Raw genomic sequence first — 25,000 nt, 5'->3', positions numbered from 1 at the left:
GAATCCCATCACCCGATCATATGAGCACTTGTAGTTCCTGTTTGTTGCAAGTCCAAAAATGTTTATTGTACCTAAAAATTAAATATTATAGCCAGAGAGAGAGAGAGAGAGAGAGAGAGAGAGAGAGAGAGAGAGAGAGAGAGAGAGAGAGAGAGAGAGAGAGAGAGAGAGAGAGAGAGAGAGAGAGAGAGGGGGGGGAAAAAGAGAAAGAGAGATTTTTCTGGCTTTTCCTAGAATTAATAATAAAAATCAAGAGATTTTCCTAGAATTAGTAATAAAAATCAAGAGATTTTCCTAGAATTAGTAATAAAAATCAAGATATTTTCCTAGAATTAGTAATAAAAATCAGAGATTTTCCTAGAATTAGTAATGAAAATCAAGATATTTTCCTAGAATTAGTAATAAAAATCAGAGATTTTCCTAGAATTAGTAATGAAAATCAAGATATTTTCCTAGAATTAGTAATAAAAATCAAGAGATTTTCCTAGAATTAGTAATAAAAATCAAGAGATTTTCCTAGAATTGGTAATCGCTCAGCAAATGGTATAATTTTTTGACCATCATCGACTAATACGTCACGGACAGTATGGGTTTAGAAAAGGCCAAACTGCTGCCGATCTCATGCTAAATCTCTCCACTATGTGGCATCAGTCACTGGATGAGTCCAAGATCAGCTGTGTTGTTGCTATAGATATAGCAGGAGCCTTTGGTTTCACTACTAAACCACTCTGGATTAGTAGTGAAGATTAAACCACTAGGCATTGCTGGGCCTGAGCCACCAAGAGCTTTGGGCCACCAGGAGACCTGAGCCACCAGGAGCTTTGGGCCACCAGGAGCCCTCAGCCACCAGGAGCAATGGGCCACCAGGAGCCCTCAGCCACCAGGAGCCCTCAGCCACCAGGAGCCCTGGGCCACCAGGAGCTTTGGGCCACCAGGAGACCTGAGCCACCAGGAGTCCTGGGCCACCAGGAGCCCTGAGCCACCAGGAGCCCTGAGCCACCAGGAGTCCTGGGCCACCAGGAGCCCTGAGCCACCAGGAGCCCTGAGCCACCAGGAGCCCTCAGCCACCAGGAGCCCTCAGCCACCAGGAGCCCTGAGCCACCAGGAATCCTGGGCCACCAGGAGCCCTGAGCCACCAGGAGCCCTGAGCCACCAGGAGCCCTCAGCCACCAGGAGCCCTCAGCCACCAGGAGCCCTCAGCCACCAGGAGCCCTCAGCCACCAGGAGCCCTCAGCCACCAGGAGCCCTCAGCCACCAGGAGCCCTGGGCAACCAGGAGCCCTCAGCCACCAGTAGCCCTCAGCCACCAGGAGCCCTCAGCCACCAGGAGCCCTCAGCCACCAGGAGCCCTGAGTCACCAGGAGCCCTAAGTCACCAGGAGCCCTCAGTCACCAGGAGCCCTCAGCTACCAGGAGCCCTGAGCCACCAGGAGCCCTCAGTCACCAGGAGCCCTCAGTCACCAGGAGCCCTCAGCCACCAGGAGCCCTCAGTCACCAGGAGCCCTCAGCCACCAGGAGCCCTCAGTCACCAGGAGCCCTCAGCCACCAGGAGCCCTCAGTCACCAGGAGCCCTCAGCCACCAGGAGCCCTCAGCCACCAGGAGCCCTCAGTCACCAGGAGCCCTCAGCCACCAGGAGCCCTCAGCCACCAGGAGCCCTCAGCCACCAGGAGCCCTCAGCCACCAGGAGCCCTCAGTCACCAGGAGCCATGAGCCACCAGGAGCCCTCAGCCACCAGGAGCCCTCAGCCACCAGGAGCCCTCAGTGACCAGGAGCCCTCAGCCACCAGGAGCCCTCAGTCACTAGGAGCCCTCAGCCACCAGGAGCCCTCAGCCACCAGGAGCCCTCAGCCACCAGGAGCCCTGAGCCACCAGGAGCCCTCAGTCACCAGGAGCCCTCAGCCACCAGGAGCCCTCAGCCACCAGGAGCCCTCAGCCACCAGGAGCCCTCAGTCACCAGGAGCCCTCAGCCACCAGGAGCCCTCAGCCACCAGGAGCCCTCAGCCACCAGGAGCCCTCAGTCACCAGGAGCCCTCAGCCACCAGGAGCCCTCAGCCACCAGGAGCCCTGAGTCACCAGGAGCCCTCAGTCACCAGGAGCCCTGAGTCACCAGGAGCCCTCAGCCACCAGGAGCCCTCAGCCACCAGGAGCCCTCAGCCACCAGGAGCCCTCAGCCACCAGGAGCCCTCAGCCACCAGGAGTCCTGGGCCACCAGGAGCCCTCAGCCACCAGGAGCCCTGAGCCACCAGGAGCCCTCAGTCACCAGGAGCCCTCAGCCACCAGGAGCCCTCAGCCACCAGGAGCCCTCAGCCACCAGGAGCCCTGAGCCACCAGGAGCCCTGAGTCACCAGGAGCCCTCAGTCACCAGGAGCCCTGTGTCACCAGGAGCCCTGAGTCACCAGGAGCCCTGAGCCACCAGGAGCCCTCAGTCACCAGGAGCCCTCAGCCACCAGGAGCCCTCAGCCACCAGGAGCCCTCAGCCACCAGGAGCCCTCAGCCACCAGGAGCCCTGAGCCACCAGGAGCCCTGAGCCACCAGGAGCCCTGAGTCACCAGGAGCCCTCAGTCACCAGGAGCCCTGAGTCACCAGGAGCCCTGAGTTACCAGGAGCCCTCAGTCACCAGGAGCCCTGAGCCACATCGTGGTTCAGTAGGTTAACGCGTGCGTCTGAGGTCAACTGGAATGCGGGTTCGATTCAATTGCTCCAAAAATCTTTTCTATCACAAACACATTTTGTTTTCACTGTGTAGTGAGTAATATATGATTCACCTTTACCCAGTGTATATGAGTGGAGACCCAGCCCTCGTCCTAGAGCTGGAGGCCGGGAGCTAGAGCTTGATAAAGAGTGCAGGCGGAGAGGGCCACGATCGGGCAGTAACTGTCAAGAATTAGGAGTCAACGCGTCCACTGAAAGTTGTAAATAATGAAAGATTTAAACAGTGGAAATGTTAGACTTGGTGGGGGTTGAATTACACACCTGACTACCAGGTTTGTCACACCTGGCTCACTACCAGGCTTGTCACACCTGGCTCACTACCAGCTTTGTCACACCTGGCTCATTACCAGGCTAGTCACACCTGGCTCACTACCAGCTTTGTCACACCTGGCTCACTACCAGGCTTGTCACACCTGGCTCACTACCAGGCTTGTCACACCTGGCTCACTACCAGGCTTCACACACCTGACACACTACCAGGCTTCACACACCTGACACACTACCAGGCTTCACACACCTGACACACTACCAGGCTTCACACACCTGACACACTACCAGGCTTCACACACCTGACACACTACCAGGCTTCACACACCTGACACACTACCAGGCTTCACACACCTGACACACTACCAGGCTTCACACACCTAACACACTACCAGGCTTCACACACCTAACACACTACCAAGCTTCACACACCTGACACACAACCAGGCTTCACACACCTAACACACTACCAGGCCTCACACACCTGACACACTACCAGGCTTCACACACCTGACACACTACCAGGCCTCACACACCTAACACACTACCAGGCTTCACACACCTGACACACTACCAGGCTTCACACACCTGACACTACCAGGCTTCACACACCTGACACACTACCAGGCTTCACACACCTGACACACTACCAGGCTTCACACACCTGACACACTACCAGGCTTCACACACCTAACACACTACCAGGCTTCACACACCTGACACACTACCAGGCTTCACACACCTGACACACTACCAGGCTTCACACACCTGACACACTACCAGGCTTCACACACCTGACACACTATCAGGCTTCACACACCTAACACACTACCAGGCTTCACACACCTAACACACTACCAGGCTTCACACACCTGACACACTACCAGGCTTCACACACCTGACACACTACCAGGCTTCACACACCTGACACACTACCAAGCCTCACACACCTAACACACTACCAGGCTTCACACACCTGACACACTACCAGGCTTCACACACCTGACACACTACCAGGCTTCACACACCTGACACACTACCAGGCTTCACACACCTGACACACTACCAGGCTTCACACACCTGACACACTACCAGGCTTCACACACCTGACACACTACCAGGCTTCACACACCTGACACACTACCAGGCTTCACACACCTAACACACTACCAGGCCTCACACACCTAACACACTACCAGGCTTCACACACCTGACACACTACCAGGCTTCACACACCTGACACACTACCAGGCTTCACACACCTGACACACTACCAGTCTTCACACACCTGACACACTACCAAGCCTCACACACCTGACACACTACCAGGCTTCACACACCTGACACACTACCAGGCTTCACACACCTAACACACTACCAGGCCTCACACACCTAACACACTACCAGGCTTCACACACCTGACACACTACCAGGCTTCACACACCTGACACACTACCAGGCTTCACACACCTGACACACTACCAAGCCTCACACACCTAACACACTACCAGGCTTCACACACCTGACACACTACCAGGCTTCACACACCTGACACACTACCAGGCTTCACACACCTGACACACTACCAGGCTTCACACACCTGACACACAACCAGGCTTCACACACCTAACACACTACCAGGCTTCACACACCCGACACACTACCAGGCTTCACACACCCGACACACTACCAGGCCTCACACACCTAACACACTACCAGGCTTCACACACCTGACACACTACCAGGCTTCACACACCTGACACACTACCAGACTTCACACACCTGACACACTACCAAGCCTCACACACCTAACACACTACCAGGCTTCACACACCTGACACACTACCAGGCTTCACACACCTGACACACTACCAGGCTTCACACACCTGACACACTACCAGGCCTCACACACCTGACACTAACAAACACCACACACACTGAACAACCATTAAACTCAAGACCTTATCTCCCTCAGATAAGTTACGTCTGAGTAGAAAAAGGCCAGAAGTCTCCTCCCACACACCTGAAGGAGTCTTCACCCACACACGTGAAGGAATCTCCCTCCCACACCTGAAGTAATCCCACATCACTCCAACCCTAATCCTTGCTCTCTAGGATGCACAAATCCCCTTTTTTGGGGTATATTTTATATCTTAGACACCTGACTCGATCCTCAGATTACTTGGGGAGCTGTAAATGTGCATGTGGATAGTCGTTATAATTAATTAATCGACCATACCTGTTTTGCAGGCTAATTAATGTGGGTTTGGGGACGAAACTTGGTGTTGTGGATTGATGGCACTGCTAGATAAGTGCATTGGGGAGGTTAGTGCAATTCAATCACTTCAAAAAAAGGATTCATATTATTTTTGTGAGATTAAATGGTTCAAACATACTTGTACGTAAGATCTATCAACCTCTGGAGGGTTATTAAGACCACCACAACACCTTACTGACCAACCAGCAAGTTTGGTGTTGGACTTAAGACCTATCAACCTCTGGAGGGTTATTAAGACCACCACAACACCTTACTGACCAACCAGCAAGTTTGGTGTTGGACTTAAGACCTATCAACCTCTGGAGGGTTATTAAGACCACCACAACACCTTACTGACCAACCAGCAAGTTTGGTGTTGGACTTAAGACCTATCAACCTCTGGAGGGTTATTAAGACCACCACAACACCTTATACTGACCAACCAGCAAGTTTGGTGTTGGACTTAAGACCTATCAACCTCTGGAGGGTTATTAAGACCACCACAACACCTTACTGACCAACCAGCAAGTTTGGTGTTGGACTTAAGACCTATCAACCTCTGGAGGGTTATTAAGACCACCACAACACCTTACTGACCAACCAGCAAGTTTGGTGTTGGACTTAAGACCTATCAACCTCTGGAGGGTTATTAAGACCACCACAACACCTTACTGACCAACCAGCAAGTTTGGTGTTGGACTTAAGACCTATCAACCTCTGGAGGGTTATTAAGACCACCACAACACCTTACTGACCAACCAGCAAGTTTGGTGTTGGACTTAAGACCTATCAACCTCTGGAGGGTTATTAAGACCACCACAACACCTTACTGACCAACCAGCAAGTTTGGTGTTGGACTTAAGACCTATCAACCTCTGGAGGGTTATTAAGACCACCACAACACCTTATACTGACCAACCAGCAAGTTTGGTGTTGGACTTAAGACCTATCAACCTCTGGAGGGTTATTAAGACCACCACAACACCTTACTGACCAACCAGCAAGTTTGGTGTTGGACTTAAGACCTATCAACCTCTGGAGGGTTATTAAGGCCACCACAACACCTTACTGACCAACCAGCAAGTTTGGTGTTGGACTTAAGACCTATCAACCTCTGGAGGGTTATTAAGGCCACCACAACACCTTACTGACCAACCAGCAAGTTTGGTGTTGGACTTAAGACCTATCAACCTCTGGAGGGTTATTAAGGCCACCACAACACCTTACTGACCAACCAGCAAGTTTGGTGTTGGACTTAAGACCTATCAACCTCTGGAGGGTTATTAAGGTCACCACAACACCTTACTGACCAACCAGCAAGTATACTTTAATCCTGAACATAGTCCAGGACTAAAGTATACTCTCAGTGTATATATATACACTGAGAAGCAGGGTATACACCTCTATGTGTATAGTATACATATGGGTCTAAATGGGAATTTATGGCGTCTCATCGTATGACAACACATGCCTTCTCTGCCGCAGATGGAAGGCACCATGTCAAGTGGTAATCATTTCATTGAAACCAACTCCGACCCCGCACATGTTGGGCACATACCCGGCAGTAATTAATGTTAAACATTTGGTGAAGTTAGTCTCAAGTTTCTGAACCTTCAACCTCTTGATAGTCATTCTACTTTACAGATATACTTACTGGACATCAACACGCCTCTAAATCCTTATTTTAAAACTGAACAGGATTAGCCCAGGGGATTACTGTTTGAGGCATCGCAAACGTTCTCCATCAACCACTCAGATGCTTGACCACTGAGGACTCCTCGCTACTCTTATCTCAGGACAAGACGGTCCTAAATCCATAGGTGTAAATCTTATACAGTATAATGTAGCTTCGCTTAACGATATATTTCGTGTGGTACTTTATCGAAAGCTTATTATATATATATATTGCTCTACTGAATGGGACAGTCTAGCTAGCAAGAGTGTAGCTAGCAAGAGTCAAGCTAGTAAGAGTCTGGCTAGCAAGAGTCTAGCTAGCAAGAGTCTAGCTAGCAAGAGTCTAGCTAGCAAGAGTCTAGCTAGCAAGAGTGTAGCTAGCAAGAGTCTGGCTAGCAAGAGTCTGGCTAGCAAGAGTCTGGCTAGCAAGAGTCTGGCTAGCAAGAGTGTAGCTAGCAAGAGTGTAGCTAGCAAGAGTCAAGCTAGCAAGAGTCTGGCTAGCAAGAGTCTAGCTAGCAAGAGTCTAGCTAGCAAGAGTCTAGCTAGCAAGAGTGTAGCTAGCAAGAGTGTAGCTAGCAAGAGTCAAGCTAGCAAGAGTCTGGCTAGCAAGAGTCTAGCTAGCAAGAGTCTAGCTAGCAAGAGTCTAGCTAGCAAGAGTCAAGCTAGCAAAAGTGTAGCTAGCAAGAGTCAAGCTAGCAAGAGTCTGGCTAGCAAGTCTGGCTAGCAAGAGTCCAGCTAGCAAGAGTCTAGCTAGCAAGAGTCTAGCTAGCAAGAGTCAAGCTAGCAAGAGTCAAGCTAGCAAGAGTCCAGCTAGCAAGAGTCTAGCTAGCAAGAGTCTGGCTAGCAAGAGTCTAGCTAGCAAGAGTCTAGCTAGCAAGAGTCAAGCTAGCAAGAGTCTGGCTAGCAAGAGTCTAGCTAGCAAGAGTCTAGCTAGCAAGAGTCAAGCTAGCAAGAGTCTGGCTAGCAAGAGTCTGGCTAGCAAGAGTCTAGCTAGCAAGAGTGTAGCTAGCAAGAGTCAAGCTAGCAAGAGTGTAGCTAGCAAGAGTCAAGCTAGCAAGAGTCTGGCTAGCAAGAGTCTGGCTAGCAAGAGTCTAGCTAGCAAGAATCTGGCTAGCAAGAGTCTAGCTAGCAAGAGTCTAGCTAGCAAGAGTGTAGCTAGCAAGAGTCTAGCTAGCAAGAGTCTGGCTAGCAAGAGTCTAGCTAGCAAGAGTGTAGCTAGCAAGAGTCAAGCTAGCAAGAGTCTGGCTAGCAAGAGTCTAGCTAGCAAGAGTGTAGCTAGCAAGAGTCTAGCTAGCAAGAGTGTAGCTAGCAAGAGTCTAGCTAGCAAGAGTCTGGCTAGCAAGAGTCTGGCTAGCAAGAGTCTGGCTAGCATGAGTCTAGCTAGCAAGAGTGTAGCTAGCAAGAGTCTAGCTAGCAAGAGTGTAGCTAGCAAGAGTCTGGCTAGCAAGAGTCTAGCTAGCAAGAGTCTAGCTAGCAAGAGTGTAGCTAGCAAGAGTGTAGCTAGCAAGAGTGTAGCTAGCAAGAGTCAAGCTAGCAAGAGTCTGGCTAGCAAGAGTCTAGCTAGCAAGAGTCTAGCTAGCAAGAGTCTGGCTAGCAAGAGTCTAGCTAGCAAGAGTCTAGCTAGCAAGAGTCTGGCTAGCAAGAGTCCAGCTAGCAAGAGTCTAGCTAGCAAGAGTCTAGGCTAGCAAGAGTCTAGCTAGCAAGAGTCTAGCTAGCAAGAGTCTAAGCTAGCAAGAGTCTAGCTAGCAAGAGTCTAGGCTAGCAAGAGTCTAGCTAGCAAGAGTCTAAGCTAGCAAGAGTCTAGCTAGCAAGAGTCTAAGCTAGCAAGAGTCTAGCTAGCAAGAGTCTGGCTAGCAAGAGTCAAGCTAGCAAGAGTCTAGCTAGCAAGAGTCTGGCTAGCAAGAGTCTAGCTAGCAAGAGTCTAGCTAGCAAGAGTCTGGCTAGCAAGAGTCTAGCTAGCAAGAGTCTAGCTAGCAAGAGTCTAGCTAGCAAGAGTCAGCTAGCAAGAGTCTAGCTAGCAAGAGTCTAGCTAGCAAGAGTCTAGCTAGCAAGAGTCTGGCTAGCAAGAGTCTAGCTAGCAAGAGTCTAGCTAGCAAGAGTCTAGCTAGCAAGAGTCTAGCTAGCAAGAGTCAAGCTAAGCAAGAGTCTAGCTAGCAAGAGTCTAGCTAGCAAGAGTCTAGCTAGCAAGAGTCTGGCTAGCAAGAGTCTAGCTAGCAAGAGTCAAGCTAGCAAGAGTCTGGCTAGCAAGAGTCCAGCTAGCAAGAGTCTAGCTAGCAAGAGTCTGGCTAGCAAGAGTCCAGCTAGCAAGAGTCTAGCTAGCAAGAGTCTAGCTAGCAAGAGTCTAGCTAGCAAGAGTCTGGCTAGCAAGAGTCTGGCTAGCAAGAGTCAAGCTAGCAAGAGTCTAGCTAGCAAGAGTCTAGCTAGCAAGAGTCTAGCTAGCAAGAGTCTAGCTAGCAAGAGTCAAGCTAGCAAGAGTCTAGCTAGCAAGAGTCTGGCTAGCAAGAGTCTAGCTAGCAAGAGTCTGGCTAGCAAGAGTCTAGCTAGCAAGAGTCAAGCTAGCAAGAGTCAAGCTAGCAAGAGTCAAGCTAGCAAGAGTCCAGCTAGCAAGAGTCTAGCTAGCAAGAGTCTGGCTAGCAAGAGTCTAGCTAGCAAGAGTCTAGCTAGCAAGAGTCTAGCTAGCAAGAGTCTAGCTAGCAAGAGTCTGGCTAGCAAGAGTCTAGCTAGCAAGAGTCTAGCTAGCAAGAGTCTGGCTAGCAAGAGTCCAGCTAGCAAGAGTCTAGCTAGCAAGAGTCTGGCTAGCAAGAGTCCAGCTAGCAAGAGTCTAGCTAGCAAGAGTCTGGCTAGCAAGAGTCTAGCTAGCAAGAGTCTAGGCTAGCAAGAGTCTAGCTAGCAAGAGTCTAGCTAGCAAGAGTCTAGCTAGCAAGAGTCTAAGCTAGCAAGAGTCAAGCTAGCAAGAGTCTAGCTAGCAAGAGTCTAGCTAGCAAGAGTCTAGCTAGCAAGAGTCTGGCTAGCAAGAGTCTAGCTAGCAAGAGTCTAGCTAGCAAGAGTCTGGCTAGCAAGAGTCTAAGCTAGCAAGAGTCTAGCTAGCAAGAGTCTAGCTAGCAAGAGTCAGCTAGCAAGAGTCTAGCTAGCAAGAGTCTAGCTAGCAAGAGTCTAGCTAGCAAGAGTCTAGGCTAGCAAGAGTCTAAGCTAGCAAGAGTCTAGCTAGCAAGAGTCTAGCTAAGCAAGAGTCTAGCTAGCAAGAGTCTAGCTAGCAAGAGTTAAGTCTAGCTAGCAAGAGTCTGGCTAGCAAGAGTCTAGCTAGCAAGAGTTAGCTAGCAAGAGTCTGGCTAGCAAGAGTCAGCTAGCAAGAGTCTAGCTAGCAAGAGTCTAGGCTAGCAAGAGTCCAGCTAGCAAGAGTCTAGCTAGCAAGAGTCTAGCTAGCAAGAGTCTAGCTAGCAAGAGTCTAGGCTAGCAAGAGTCTAGCTAGCAAGAGTCAAGCTAGCAAGAGTCTAGCTAGCAAGAGTCTAGGCTAGCAAGAGTCCTAGCTAGCAAGAGTCTAGCTAGCAAGAGTCTGGCTAGCAAGAGTCTAGCTAGCAAGAGTCTAGCTAGCAAGAGTCTAGGCTAGCAAGAGTCTAGCTAGCAAGAGTCTAGCTAGCAGAGTCTAGCTAGCAAGAGTCAAGCTAGCAAGGAGTCTAGCTAGCAAGAGTCCAGCTAGCAAGAGTCTAAGCTAGCAAGAGTCTAGCTAGCAAGAGTCTAGCTAGCAAGAGTCTAGCTAGCAAGAGTCCAGCTAGCAAGAGTCTAGGCTAGCAAGAGTCTAGGCTAGCAAGAGTCTAGCTAGCAAGAGTCTGGCTAGCAAGAGTCTAGGCTAGCAAGAGTCTGGCTAGCAAGAGTCAAGCTAGCAAGAGTCAAGCTAGCAAGAGTCTAGCTAGCAAGAGTCAAGCTAGCAAGAGTCTAGCAAGAGTCAAGCTAGCAAGAGTCTAGCTAGCAAGAGTCAAGCTAGCAAGAGTCTAGCTAGCAAGAGTCTGGCTAGCAAGAGTCTAGCTAGCAAGAGTCTGGCTAGCAAGAGTCTAGCTAGCAAGAGTCAAGCTAGCAAGAGTCTAAGCTAGCAAGAGTCAAGCTAGCAAGAGTCCAGCTAGCAAGAGTCTAGCTAGCAAGAGTCTGGCTAGCGAAGAGTCTAGCTAGCAAGAGTCTAGCTAGCAAGAGTCTAGCTAGCAAGAGTCTAGCTAGCAAGAGTCTGGCTAGTAAGAGTCAAGCTAGCAAGAGTCTAGCTAGCAAGAGTCTGGCTAGCAGAGAGTCCAGCTAGCAAGAGTCTAGCTAGCAAGAGTCTGGCTAGCAAGAGTCCAGCTAGCAAGAGTCTAGCTAGCAAGAGTCTGGCTAGCAAGAGTCTAGCTAGCAAGAGTCTAGGCTAGCAAGAGTCTGGCTAGCAAGAGTCTGGCTAGCAAGAGTCAAGCTAGCAAGAGTCAAGCTAGCAAGAGTCTAGCTAGCAAGAGTCTAGCTAGCAAGAGTCAAGCTAGCAAGAGTCTAGCTAGCAAGAGTCTGGCTAGCAAGTCTAGCTAGCAAGAGTCTGGCTAGCAAGAGTCTAGCTATCAAGAGTCAAGCTAGCAAGAGTCAAGCTAGCAAGAGTCAAGCTAGCAAGAGTCAAGCTAGCAAGAGTCAAGCTAGCAAGAGTTCAGCTAGCAAGAGTCTAGCTAGCAAGAGTCTGGCTAGCAAGAGTCTAGCTAGCAAGAGTCTAGCTAGCAAGAGTCTAGCTAGCAAGAGTCTAGCTAGCAAGAGTCTGGCTAGCAAGAGTCAAGCTAGCAAGAGTCTAGCTAGCAAGAGTCTGGCTAGCAAGAGTCCAGCTAGCAAGAGTCTAGCTAGCAAGAGTCAAGCTAGCAAGAGTCTAGATAGCAAGAGTCTGGCTAGCAAGAGTCTAGCTAGCAAGAGTCTAGCTAGCAAGAGTCTAGCTAGCAAGAGTCTAGCTAGCAAGAGTCTAGCTAGCAAGAGCCTAGCTAGCAAGAGTCTGGCTAGCAAGAGTCAAGCTAGCAAGAGTCAAGCTAGCAAGAGTCTAGCTAGCAAGAGTCTAGCTAGCAAGAGTCAAGCTAGCAAGAGTCAAGCTAGCAAGAGTCTAGCTAGCAAGAGTGTAGCTAGCAAGAGTGTAGCTAGCAAGAGTCAAGCTAGCAAGAGTCTGGCTAGCAAGAGTCTAGCTAGCAAGAGTCTAGCTAGCAAGAGTCTAGCTAGCAAGAGTGTAGCTAGCAAGAGTGTAGCTAGCAAGAGTCAAGCTAGCAAGAGTCTGGCTAGCAAGAGTCTAGCTAGCAAGAGTCTAGCTAGCAAGAGTCTAGCTAGCAAGAGTCAAGCTAGCAAAAGTGTAGCTAGCAAGAGTCAAGCTAGCAAGAGTCTGGCTAGCAAGAGTCTGGCTAGCAAGAGTCCAGCTAGCAAGAGTCTAGCTAGCAAGAGTCTAGCTAGCAAGAGTCAAGCTAGCAAGAGTCAAGCTAGCAAGAGTCCAGCTAGCAAGAGTCTAGCTAGCAAGAGTCTGGCTAGCAAGAGTCTAGCTAGCAAGAGTCTAGCTAGCAAGAGTCAAGCTAGCAAGAGTCTGGCTAGCAAGAGTCTAGCTAGCAAGAGTGTAGCTAGCAAGAGTCAAGCTAGCAAGAGTCTGGCTAGCAAGAGTCTGGCTAGCAAGAGTCTAGCTAGCAAGAGTGTAGCTAGCAAGAGTCAAGCTAGCAAGAGTGTAGCTAGCAAGAGTCAAGCTAGCAAGAGTCTGGCTAGCAAGAGTCTGGCTAGCAAGAGTCTAGCTAGCAAGAATCTGGCTAGCAAGAGTCTAGCTAGCAAGAGTCTAGCTAGCAAGAGTGTAGCTAGCAAGAGTCTAGCTAGCAAGAGTCTGGCTAGCAAGAGTCTAGCTAGCAAGAGTGTAGCTAGCAAGAGTCAAGCTAGCAAGAGTCTGGCTAGCAAGAGTCTAGCTAGCAAGAGTGTAGCTAGCAAGAGTCTAGCTAGCAAGAGTGTAGCTAGCAAGAGTCTAGCTAGCAAGAGTCTGGCTAGCAAGAGTCTGGCTAGCAAGAGTCTGGCTAGCATGAGTCTAGCTAGCAAGAGTGCAGCTAGCAAGAGTCTAGCTAGCAAGAGTGTAGCTAGCAAGAGTCTGGCTAGCAAGAGTCTAGCTAGCAAGAGTCTAGCTAGCAAGAGTCTAGCTAGCAAGAATGTAGCTAGCAAGAGTGTAGCTAGCAAGAGTCAAGCTAGCAAGAGTCTGGCTAGCAAGAGTCTGGCTAGCAAGAGTCTAGCTAGCAAGAGTCTGGCTAGCAAGAGTCTAGCTAGCAAGAGTCTAGCTAGCAAGAGTCTGGCTAGCAAGAGGCTGGCTAGCAAGAGTCTAGCTAGCAAGAGTCTAGCTAGCAAGAGTCTGGCTAGCAAGAGTCTAGCTAGCAAGAGTCTAGCTAGCAAGAGTCTAGCTAGCAAGAGTGTAGCTAGCAAGAGTCAAGCTAGCAAGAGACTGGCTAGCAAGAGTCTGGCTAGCAAGAGTCAAGCTAGCAAGGGTCTAGCTAGCAAGAGTCTGACTAGCAAGAGTCTAGCTAGCAAGAGTCTAGCTAGCAAGAGTCTGGCTAGCAGGAGTCCAGCTAGCAAGAGTCTGGCTAGCAAGAGTCTAGCTAGCAAGAGTCTAGCTAGCAAGAGTCAAGCTAGCAAGAGTCTAGCTAGCAAGAGTCTGGCTAGCAAGAGTCTAGCTAGCAAGAGTCAAGCTAGCAAGAGTCTAGCTAGCAAGAGTCTAGCTAGCAAGAGTCAAGCAAGCAAGAGTCTAGCTAGCAAGAGTCAAGCTAGCAAGAGTCTAGCTAGCAAGAGTCTAGCTTGCAAGAGTCTGGCTAGCAAGAGTCTGGCTAGCAAGAGTCAAGCTAGCAAGAGTCTAGCTAGCAAGAGTCTAGCTAGCAAGAGTCTAGCTAGCAAGAGTCTAGCTAGCAAGAGTCAAGCTAGCAAGAGTCTAGCTAGCAAGAGTCTGGCTAGCAAGAGTCTAGCTAGCAAGAGTCTGGCTAGCAAGAGTCTAGCTAGCAAGAGTCAAGCTAGCAAGAGTCAAGCTAGCAAGAGTCAAGCTAGCAAGAGTCCAGCTAGCAAGAGTCTAGCTAGCAAGAGTCTGGCTAGCAAGAGTCAAGCTAGCAAGAGTCTAGCTAGCAAGAGTCTGGCTAGAGAGAGTCCAGCTAGCAAGAGTCTAGCTAGCAAGAGTCTGGCTAGCAAGAGTCCAGCTAGCAAGAGTCTAGCTAGCAAGAGTCTGGCTAGCAAGAGTCTAGCTAGCAAGAGTCTGGCTAGCAAGAGTCTGGCTAGCAAGAGTCAAGCTAGCAAGAGTCTAGCTAGCAAGAGTGTAGCTAGCAAGAGTCAAGCTAGCAAGAGTCTGGCTAGCAAGAGTCTGGCTAGCAAGAGTCTGGCTAGCAGGAGTCCAGCTAGCAAGAGTCTGGCTAGCAAGAGTCTAGCTAGCAAGAGTCTAGCTAGCAAGAGTCAAGCTAGCAAGAGTCTAGCTAGCAAGAGTCTGGCTAGCAAGAGTCTAGCTAGCAAGAGTCAAGCTAGCAAGAGTCTAGCTAGCAAGAGTCAAGCAAGCAAGAGTCTAGCTAGCAAGAGTCAAGCTAGCAAGAGTCTAGCTAGCAAGAGTCTGGCTAGCAAGAGTCTAGCTAGCAAGAGTCAAGCTAGCAAGAGTCTGGCTAGCAAGAGTCCAGCTAGCAAGAGTCTAGCTAGCAAGAGTCTGGCTAGCAAGAGTCCAGCTAGCAAGAGTCTAGCTAGCAAGAGTCTAGCTAGCAAGAGTCTAGCTAGCAAGAGTCTGGCTAGCAAGAGTCTGGCTAGCAAGAGTCAAGCTAGCAAGAGTCAAGCTAGCAAGAGTCTAGCTAGCAAGAGTCTAGCTAGCAAGAGTCTGGCTAGCAAGAGTCAAGCTAGCAAGAGTCTAGCTAGCAAGAGTCTGGCTAGCAAGAGTCAAGCTAGCAAGAGTCTAGCTAGCAAGAGTCTGGCTAGCAAGAGTCTAGCTTGCAAGAGTAGCTAGCAAGAGTCTGGCTAGCAAGAGTCTAGCTAGCAAGAGTCAAGCTAGCAAGAGTCTAGCTAGCAAGAGTCAAGCTAGCAAGAGTCTAGCTAGCAAGAGTCTGGCTAGCAAGAGTCTAGCTAGCAAGAGTCTGGCTAGCAAGAGTCTAGCTAGCAAGAGTCAAGCTAGCAAGAGTCAAGCTAGCAAGAGTCAAGCTAGCAAGAGTCCAGCTAGCAAGAGTCTAGCTAGCAAGAGTCTGGCTAGCGAGAGTCTAGCTAGCAAGAGTCTAGCTAGCAAGAGTCTAGCTAGCAAGAGTCTAGCTAGCAAGAGTCTGACTAGTAAGAGTCAAGCTAGCAAGAGTCTAGCTAGCAAGAGTCTGGCTAGAGAGAGTCCAGCTAGCAAGAGTCTAGCTAGCAAGAGTCTGGCTAGCAAGAGTCCAGCTAGCAAGAGTCTAGCTAGCAAGAGTCTGGCTAGCAAGAGTCTAGCTAGCAAGAGTCTGGCTAGCAAGAGTCTGGCTAGCAAGAGTCTGGCTAGCAAGAGTCAAGCTAGCAAGAGTCAAGCTAGCAAGAGTCTAGCTAGCAAGAGTCTAGCTAGCAAGAGTCAAGCTAGCAAGAGTCTAGCTAGCAAGAGTCTGGCTAGCAAGTCTAGCTAGCAAGAGTCTGGCTAGCAAGAGTCTAGCTAGCAAGAGTCAAGCTAGCAAGAGTCAAGCTAGCAAGAGTCAAGCTAGCAAGAGTCAAGCTAGCAAGAGTCAAGCTAGCAAGAGTTCAGCTAGCAAGAGTCTAGCTAGCAAGAGTCTGGCTAGCAAGAGTCTAGCTAGCAAGAGTCTAGCTAGCAAGAGTCTAGCTAGCAAGAGTCTAGCTAGCAAGAGTCTGGCTAGCAAGAGTCAAGCTAGCAAGAGTCTAGCTAGCAAGAGTCTGGCTAGCAAGAGTCCAGCTAGCAAGAGTCTAGCTAGCAAGAGTCAAGCTAGCAAGAGTCTAGATAGCAAGAGTCTGGCTAGCAAGAGTCTAGCTAGCAAGAGTCTAGCTAGCAAGAGTCTAGCTAGCAAGAGTCTAGCTAGCAAGAGTCTAGCTAGCAAGAGCCTAGCTAGCAAGAGTCTGGCTAGCAAGAGTCAAGCTAGCAAGAGTCAAGCTAGCAAGAGTCTAGCTAGCAAGAGTCTAGCTAGCAAGAGTCAAGCTTCAGATGAATGTTATATATAAACGAATTGTTTTCAAGAGAGAACAAATAAATCAAGGAACACTTAATGGAACAAATCAAGGAACAATTAATTGAACAAATCTAGGAACAATTAATGGAACAAATCAAGGAACAATTAATGGAACAAATCAAGGAACAATTAATGGAACAAATCAAGGAACAATTAATGGAACAAATCAAGGAACAATTAATGGAACAAATCAAGGAACAATTAATGGAACAAATCAAGGAACAATTAATGGAACAAATCAAGGAACAATTAATGGAACAAATCAAGGAACAATTAATGGAACAAATCAAGGAACAATTAATGGAACAAATCAAGGAACAATTAATGGAACAAATCAAGGAACAATTAATGGAACAAATCAAGGAACAATTAATGGAACAAATCAAGGAACAATTAATGGAACAAATCAAGGAACAATTAATGGAACAAATCAAGGAACAATTAATGGAACAAATCAAGGAACAATTAATGGAACAAATCAAGGAACAATTAATGGAACAAATCAAGGAACAATTAATGGAACAAATCAAGGAACAATTAATGGAACAAATCAAGGAACAATTAATGGAACAAATCAAGGAACAATTAATGGAACAAATCAAGGAACAAATAATGGAACAAATCAAGGAACAATTAATGGAACAAATCAAGGAACAATTAATGGAACAAATCAAGGAACAATTAATGGAACAAATCAAGGAACAATTAATGGAACAAATCAAGGAACAATTAATGGAACAAATCAAGGAACAATTAATGGAACAAATCAAGGAACAATTAATGGAACAAATCAAGGAACAATTAAAAGAACAAATCAAGAAACAATTAATGGAACAAATCAAGGAACACTTAATGGAACAAATCAAGGAACAGTTAAAAGACGCAAATCAAGAACCAATTAAAGTAACAAATACTAAAATAATGGAACAATGAAAGGGAAGAAAGTCAGGAACAAGGAACAAATCAAGGAACAAATACGTAGATACTAAAGTGTGGATAAAGATGAGAAAACGAGCCCAAACACCTTCGTTTATAGTGCCTGACCTTTGACCTTAAATAATAATGTATTCTCAGCATTAATTCACTGTTTTCCTTTGCTGTCTGGGATAAGGGTGGTGGGGGGGGGGGGTGGTGCAGCACCTCCTTCCCCCTGATGAGCCTGTTCACCCCCCCAGGGGGTAGACAATATCAACCTCCTCGTCCCAAAGGTAATCAACAAAGGTATACAATATACCAATTTAAGCTAAAACACAAACAAACACAAAAGTATTTGTTTGCCATGTGATACACTGCAATCCTTAGAGGCAACAAACACAAACAAACACATATAATTTCAACAATAGTATACAAATTAGTCAATAAAATGTATATATGACAAGGAAATATTACTTCCTATAATCTCTTATATGAAATTATATAATATTCGGCGCCCAGATTCATAAAAATATTAGAGTCTAAAATTGTTGAAAATTGGCTGGATTTTGGTAAAATGCCGAATTGGTTCGTTTAAATGATGATTACCATAAACAATGGTGTCTTATCCGGATATATATGTATATGTATGCCTTGTTAGGTTAATGTATTCACATTGTATGCGGGTGTGGGCGATGGGGTGTATAGTGACCTCTGGCTGGTGTGTGTGTGTGTCACATGTGTGATCTCTGACTGGTGTGTGTGTGTCACATGTGTGATCTCTGACTGGTGTGTGTGTGTCACATGTGTGGCCTCTGACTGGTGTGTGTGTGTCACATGTGTGATCTCTGACTGGTGTGTGTGTTAGTCACATGTGTGATCTCTGACTGGTGTGTGTGTGTGACACATGTGTGATCTCTGACTGGTGTGTGTGTGTGTCACATGTGTGATCTCTGATTGGTGTGTGTGTGTGTCACATGTGTGATCTCTGACTGGTGTGTTAGTCACATGTGTGGCCTCTGACTGGTGTGTGTGTGTCACATGTGTGATCTCTGACTGGTGTGTGTGTGTGTCACATGTGTGATCTCTGACTGGTGTGTGTGTGTGTCACATGTGTGATCTCTGACTGGTGTGTTAGTCACATGTGTGGCCTCTGACTGGCGTGTGTGTGTGTCACATGTGTGATCTCTGACTGGTGTGTGTGTGTCACATGTGTGATCTCTGACTGGTGTGTGTGTGTCACATGTGTGACCTCTGACTGGTGTGTGTGTGTCACATGTGTGACCTCTGTCTGGTGTGTGTGTGTCACATGTGTGACCTCTGACTGGTGTGTGTGTGTCACATGTGTGACCTCTGACTGGTGTGTGTGTGTGTCACATGTGTGACCTCTGACTGGTGTGTGTGTGTGTCACATGTGTGATCTCTGACTGGTGTGTGTTAGTCACATGTGTGACCTCTGACTGGTGTGTTAGTCACATGTGTGACCTCTGAACTGGTGTGTGTTAGTCATATGTGTGACCTCTGGTGTGTTAGTCACATGTGTGACCTCTGACTGGTGTGTTAGTCACATGTGTGACCTCTGATTGGTGTGTGTGTGTGTCACATGTGTGATCTCTGACTGGTGTGTGTGTGTCACATGTGTGATCTCTGACTGGTGTGTGTGTGTCACATGTGTGGCCTCTGACTGGTGTGTTAGTCACATGTGTGACCTCTGGTGTGTGTTAGTCACATGTGTGGCCTCTGACTGGTGTGTTAGTCACATGTGTGACCTCTGAACTGGTGTGTGTTAGTCACATGTGTGACCTCTGAACTGGTGTGTGTTAGTCACATGTGTGACCTCTGACTGGTGTGTTAGTCACATGTGTGACCTCTGACTGGTGTGTTAGTCACATGTGTGATCTCTGAGTGATGTGTGTTAGTCACATGTGTGACCTCTGACTGGTGTGTTAGTCACATGTGTGACCTCTGACTGGTGTGTTAGTCACATGTGTGACCTCTGAACTGGTGTGTGTTAGTCACATGTGTGACCTCTGACTGGTGTGTTAGTCACATGTGTGACCTCTGAAGTGGTGTGTGTTAGTCACATGTGTGATCTCTGAGTGATGTGTGTTAGTCACATGTGTGACCTCTGAGTGGTGTGTGTTAGTCACATGTGTGACTTCTGACTGGTGTATGTTAGTCACATGTGTGTCCTCTGACTGGTGTGTGTTAGAGCCACATATGTGACCTCAGATGTGTGTCGTATATGCTACGGATTCGACCAAAACGTTTAAAATACGACGCGTTGGTATAATTTGAAGCACCATAGGTACGTTTTCTATGCATTGGCCCCCGATAGGTTAGGGGGGTTGGTTGGGTTACAAAGTTTCTATAGTCACTTTAGTCAATCTTTCTTTTCAAAAGCTTAAGATTAGGAATTAGGAATTCCTGCTCACAGGGGGTTCTAGAAGCCCGCTCTTGAATGCTTACTAATGATTGTTTTGGAGCCTACAATCGTGTCCTACTGGATGGGGGATTGTGTTCTTATCAATCACACTATCCTAGCCGGCACCTACACCCTGTCCTCTAATCCTCTCGCTCTCCCTCCCACAAACTCTCTCAACAATCAGTACAATCTCCCCTACCTTCTCTCACCAATCAGTACAATCCCCCTACCTTGTCTCACCAATCAGTACAATCCCCCTACCTTCTCTCACCAATCAGTACAATCCCCCTACCTTCTTTCACCAATCAGTACAATCACCCCTACCTTCTGTCACCAATCAGTACAATCCCCCTACCTTGTCTCACCAATCAGTACAATCTCCCCTACCTTCTCTCACCAATCAGTACAATCTCCCCTACCTTCTCTCACCAATCAGTACAATCCCCTACCTTCTCTCACCAATCAGTACAATCACCCCTACCTTCTCTCACCAATCAGTACAATCACCCCTACCTTCTGTCACCAATCAGTACAATCCCCCTACCTTGTCTCACCAATCAGTACAATCACCCCTACCTTCTGTCACCAATCAGTACAATCCCCCTACCTTGTCTCACCAATCAGTACAATCTCCCCTACCTTCTCTCACCAATCAGTACAATCTCCCCTACCTTCTCTCACCAATCAGTACAATCCCCCTACCTTCTCTCACCAATCAGTACAATCACCCCTACATTCTCTCACCAATCAGTACAATCCCCTACCTTCTCTCACCAATCAGTACAATCTCCCCTACCTTCTCTCACCAATCAGTACAATCCCCCTACCTTCTCTCACCAATCAGTACAATCACCCCTACCTTCTCTCGCCAATCAGTACAATCCCCCTACCTTGTCTCACCAATCAGTACAATCCCCCTACCTTCTCTCACCAATCAGTACAATCCCCCTACCTTCTCTCACCAATCAGTACAATCACCCCTACCTTCTCTCACCAATCAGTACAATCCCCCTACCTTCTCTCACCAATCAGTACAATCCCCCTACCTTCTCTCACCAATCAGTACAATCACCCCTACCTTCTCTCACCAATCAGTACAATCCCCCTACCTTGTCTCACCAATCAGTACAATCTCCCCTACCTTCTCTCACCAATCAGTACAATCACCCCCTACCTTCTCTCACCAATCAGTACAATCTCCTCTACCTTCTGCTACCTGATTGTTCCATAACAATTATGAAAGTGGATGCAAATTGGTGCCTCCTTTCCTGTTGTTTAAGATTCGCTACATGGGACAAAAAGTTCCAAGTAGCACGGGCTATGGCGAGCCCGAAGTGAAACACTCTTCCCATTTGTATATATCTGTAAGTTAGTTAATTGGCAATGAGCATTTCTAGGTGAAGTAGTTAACCTAGGCTGAGTAATTCTTATTCATCTTCTCGTATTCATCTGCTCCTACTCATCTTCTTGTATTCATCTGTTCTTATTCCCTATGACTTTTTTAGTGGTGGACTCTTGGTAATAACAGTCCACCTTGGACAGAAAGTACTGACCTTACCTGCAGGATGCTGCCCACAACAGTTGCCTAACTCCCGGGGTACCGCTAGGTGAATAGCGGCATCAGGTGAAAAGGAAAGGCACCCCCAACAGTTTCTGCCCTACTCGGAAACTAGATCATCGATTGTGAGTCAAGTACGCAGCCTACTGTGCCACAGGAGACAGCACTCTTACTGAGTCTGACTCATCAGCAACACTGAGTCTGACTCATCAGCAACACTGAGTCAGACTCATCAGCAACAATGAGTCTGACTCATCAGCAACAATGAGTCTGACTCATCAGGAACAATGAGTCTGACTCATCAGGAACAATGAGTCTGACTCATCAGGAACACTGAGTCTGACTCATCAGGAACAATGAGTCTGACTCATCAGGAACACTGAGTCTGACTCATCAGGAACAATGAGTCTGACTCATCAGCAACACTGAGTCTGACTCATCAGGAACAATGAGGCTGACTCATCAGCAACAATGAGGCTGACTCATCAGGAACAATGAGTCTGACTCATCAGCAACACTGAGTCTGACTCATCAGCAACACTGAGGCTGACTCATCAGCAACACTGAGGCTGACTCATCAGCAACAATGAGTCTGACTCATCAGCAACACTGAGTCTGACTCATCAGCAACACTGAGTCTGACTCATCAGGAACAATGAGTCTGACTCATCAGGAACACTGAGTCTGACTCATCAGGAACAATGAGTCTGACTCATCAGCAACACTGAGTCTGACTCATCAGGAACAATGAGTCTGACTCATCAGCAACACTGAGTCTGACTCATCAGGAACACTGAGTCTGACTCATCAGCAACACTGAGTCTGACTCATCAGGGACAATGAGTCTGACTCATCAGCAACACTGAGTCTGACTCATCAGCAACACTGAGTCTGACTCATCAGGAACACTGAGTCTGACTCATCAGCAACACTGAGTCTGACTCATCAGCAACACTGAGTCAGACTCATCAGCAACACTGAGTCTGACTCATCAGGAACACTGAGTCTGACTCATCAGCAACAATGAGTCTGACTCATCAGCAACAATGAGTCCTTAACAACATACTAATTCCGTGTGAACTGTTGACACGAGCAAGAGGATTGACTGGGCACGGGAGTGTTTGTGAAGCTGTATGACCTCCCCCCCCCCTTCCACCACAGGAAACTGGTTGGATTCCTTCGCTGTGGTTGGGGGTGGTGGGGGGGAAGGAGGGAGGGGGGGTATTCTCCCCCCTCCCCCCCTCCCTATGTCTCCTACACCATCACCTGAGTGGCTACCAACCCCCCATCAACCACAACCCCCATCAACCACACCCCCCATCAACAACAACCCCCATCAACCACAACCCCCATCAACCACAACCCCCATCAACCACAACCCCCATCAACCACACCCCCCCCATCAACCATACCCCCCCCATCAACCACAACCCCCATCAACCCCACACCAAGGATGTCACTACCGTCACTCTCAAGAGAAGCGGCACCCCCACCACGCCTATTTACCCTCCTCCCCTCCCCCCCCTCCCCTCCCCTCCCCTCCCCCCCTCCCCTCCCCCCCCCCCCCCCCCCCCCCCCCTGAAACACACTCGCCATCTGTTCACCATTTACGCCCCAAAAGCTTCTTTTTTTCTCACTACAGGAAAATAAACATTCAATATGCGAAGTTTGGTGTGAGTTCTTAATCCTTTAAGTGCGCCTACACATTTTTTTTTTAGCACATTTTGAGTCTTTATTTTAAAGAAATTAAACTCTACAAAAATTTAATTTTAGTTGCCAATGAGCAGAAGAAGAATGACATTGAAGAAAAGTCAAGAATAAATTCCTTAAACGGAAAATATCTCACGAAAAAAAATTCAATGAATATATACATCTAGAAAACATTAATAATAGAGCTTAGAAGCCTCAAAATAAATCCTAATGAATGTATCTATAATACCATGCAATGGGATCGAACTCATGTCCCTGGACTCCCCACCCTAAGACACCATTGAGTGGTATTCAGTTCAACAAGATGGGCTAAGGAATTGACAAAATATTACTGACAGGGAAGAGTTTAGTTCTTCTTCAATCCCATCCCCTATCCTGTCCACGTATTTCATCTCCTATCCTGCCCTTCATATTTCATCTATTCTCTCTCATATCCCTTCCAAGGGCCACGCGGCCATAATCGCTTACCACTTTCTCATTTCGTTTAGAGGCGAGAATGCAGGTTAATTACGCGGGAGAAATTGAAAATGGTAATTTTTGAAGTTCCTGTGAGCGGAGGCTTGAAAGTTGGTACTGAAGATACCATTTGAAGATTTGTTAAAAGTTTATTTCTGACATTTTATAACCTTGTTAAACAATAGTGAGATGGTGGTGGTGATAGTGGTGGGGGAGGGTGATGATGATGATGTCTGTGGTGATAGAAGTGGCCATAGCAGTGGTGATAGTGAAGACAATGGTGATGCTGAATCGCTTCACGAAAGCAACGAGAGACTCCTCAAATGTTCACAAGGTCCACCACAGCCATGGTCAGCCCCGACCCCCTCCCCCAACCTCCCCCAACCCCTCCACCCCCCCCCCCCCCTCTCACCCCTCCAAGCAGCTGTTGAGGAGAAGCCATGGAACACCACAAAGGAAAAGCTGCATGCAAAACCAGGTCACTCTACCATCAGGTATCTGCCAACCCCCACCCCCCTCCCAGGCAACCCCACCCCCCTCCCAGGCAACCCCACCCCCTCCCAGGCAACCCCACCCCCCTCCCAGGCAACCCCACCCCCCTCCCAGGCAACAAGGCAACCCCACCCCCCTCCCAGGCAACCCCACCCCCCTCCCAGGCAACCCCACCCCCCCTCCCAGGCAACCCCACCCCCCTCCCAGGCAACCCCACCCCCCCTCCCAGGCAACCCCACCCCCCCTCCCAGGCAACCCCTCCCCCTCCCAGGCAACCCCCACCCCCTCCCAGGCAACCCCACCCCCCCTCCCAGGCAACCCCACCCCCCTCCCAGGCAACCCCTCCCCCTCCCAGGCAACCCCCAGCCTCTCCCAGACAACCCCACCCCCTCCCAGGTAACCCCACCCCCTCCCAGGCAAACCCACCCCCTCCCAGGCAACCCCCAGCCTCGCCCAGGCAACCCCTCCCCCTCCCAGGCAACCCCACCCTCTCCCAGGCAACCCCACCCCCCTCCCAGAAACCCCACCCCCTCCCACACAACACCATCCCCTCCCAGACAACCCCACCCCCTCCCAGACAACCCCCCCTCTCCCAGGCAACCTCCACCCCCTCCCAGGCAACCCCACCCTCTCCCAGACAACCCCCACCCTCTCCCAGACAACCCCACCCCCTCCCAGACAACCCCCACCCTCTCCCAGACAACCCCCACCCTCTCCCACATAACCCCACCCCCTCCCAGGCAACCCCACCCTCTCCCAGACAACCCCCACCCTCTCCCAGACAACCCCACCCCCTCCCACACAACCCCATCCCCTCCCAGACAACCCCACCCCCTCCCAGGCAACCCCACCCTCTCCCAGGCAACCCCACCCCCTTCCAGGCAACCCCACCCTCTCCCAGACAACCCCCACCCCCTCCCAGGCAACCCCACCCCCTCCCAGGCAACCCCACCACCTCCCACACAACCCATCCCCTCCCAGACAACCCCATCCCCTCCCAGACAACCCCACCCCCTCCCACACAACCCCCACCCCCCTCCCACACAACCCCCACCCCCCTCCCACACAACCCCACCCCCCTCCCACACAACCCCACCCCCCTCCCACACAACCCCACCCCCTCCCACACAACCCCCACCCCCCTCCCACACAACCCCCACCCCCTTCCCACACAACCCCACCCCCCTCCCACACAACCCCCACCCCCCTCCCACACAACCCCACCACCCTCCCACACAACCCCACCCCCCTCCCACACAACCCCACCCCCCTCCCACACAACCCCACCCCCCTCCCACACAACCCCACCCCCCTCCCACACAACCCCACCCCCCTCCCACACAACCCCCACCCCCCTCCCACACAACCCCCACCCCCCTCCCACACAACCCCACCCCCCTCC

The 25,000-nt window shown here is 49.3% G+C and overlaps 3 protein-coding genes across 3 annotated transcripts in view; 2 read left to right on the top strand and 1 right to left on the bottom strand.

Annotated features, from left to right (window-relative positions):
- Positions 1–6,666: 6,666 nt before the first annotated feature.
- Positions 6,667–15,493, top strand: LOC123753097 (streptococcal hemagglutinin-like). Its single transcript, XM_069323082.1, has 4 exons — positions 6,667–6,824; positions 7,161–7,618; positions 11,819–12,436; positions 14,952–15,493. Exons 1-4 carry the CDS (start codon positions 6,667–6,669, stop codon positions 15,491–15,493), a joined length of 1,776 nt encoding a protein of 591 aa, XP_069179183.1.
- Positions 15,494–16,129: 636 nt separating this feature from the next.
- On the top strand, positions 16,130–16,978 carry LOC138363694 (probable inactive protein kinase DDB_G0270444). Its single transcript, XM_069323081.1, has one exon. It carries the CDS (start codon positions 16,130–16,132, stop codon positions 16,976–16,978), a length of 849 nt encoding a protein of 282 aa, XP_069179182.1.
- Positions 16,979–17,283: 305 nt separating this feature from the next.
- LOC138363693 (circumsporozoite protein-like) overlaps positions 17,284–25,000 on the bottom strand; it is a 10,426-nt gene continuing 2,709 nt past the window's right edge. Inside the window, exon 3 of the mRNA XM_069323080.1 lies at positions 17,284–17,288. Within this exon, the coding sequence (XP_069179181.1) occupies positions 17,284–17,288 (5 nt within the window). The remainder of the gene's footprint in view (positions 17,289–25,000) is intronic.

Source organism: Procambarus clarkii, chromosome 11 (genome assembly GCF_040958095.1).
Source record: "Procambarus clarkii isolate CNS0578487 chromosome 11, FALCON_Pclarkii_2.0, whole genome shotgun sequence".
Classification (NCBI taxonomy): Eukaryota; Metazoa; Arthropoda; class Malacostraca; order Decapoda; family Cambaridae; genus Procambarus; species Procambarus clarkii.
The sequence above is the reverse complement of the archived record's forward strand: the minus strand, read 5'-3'. Positions and strand labels throughout refer to the sequence as shown.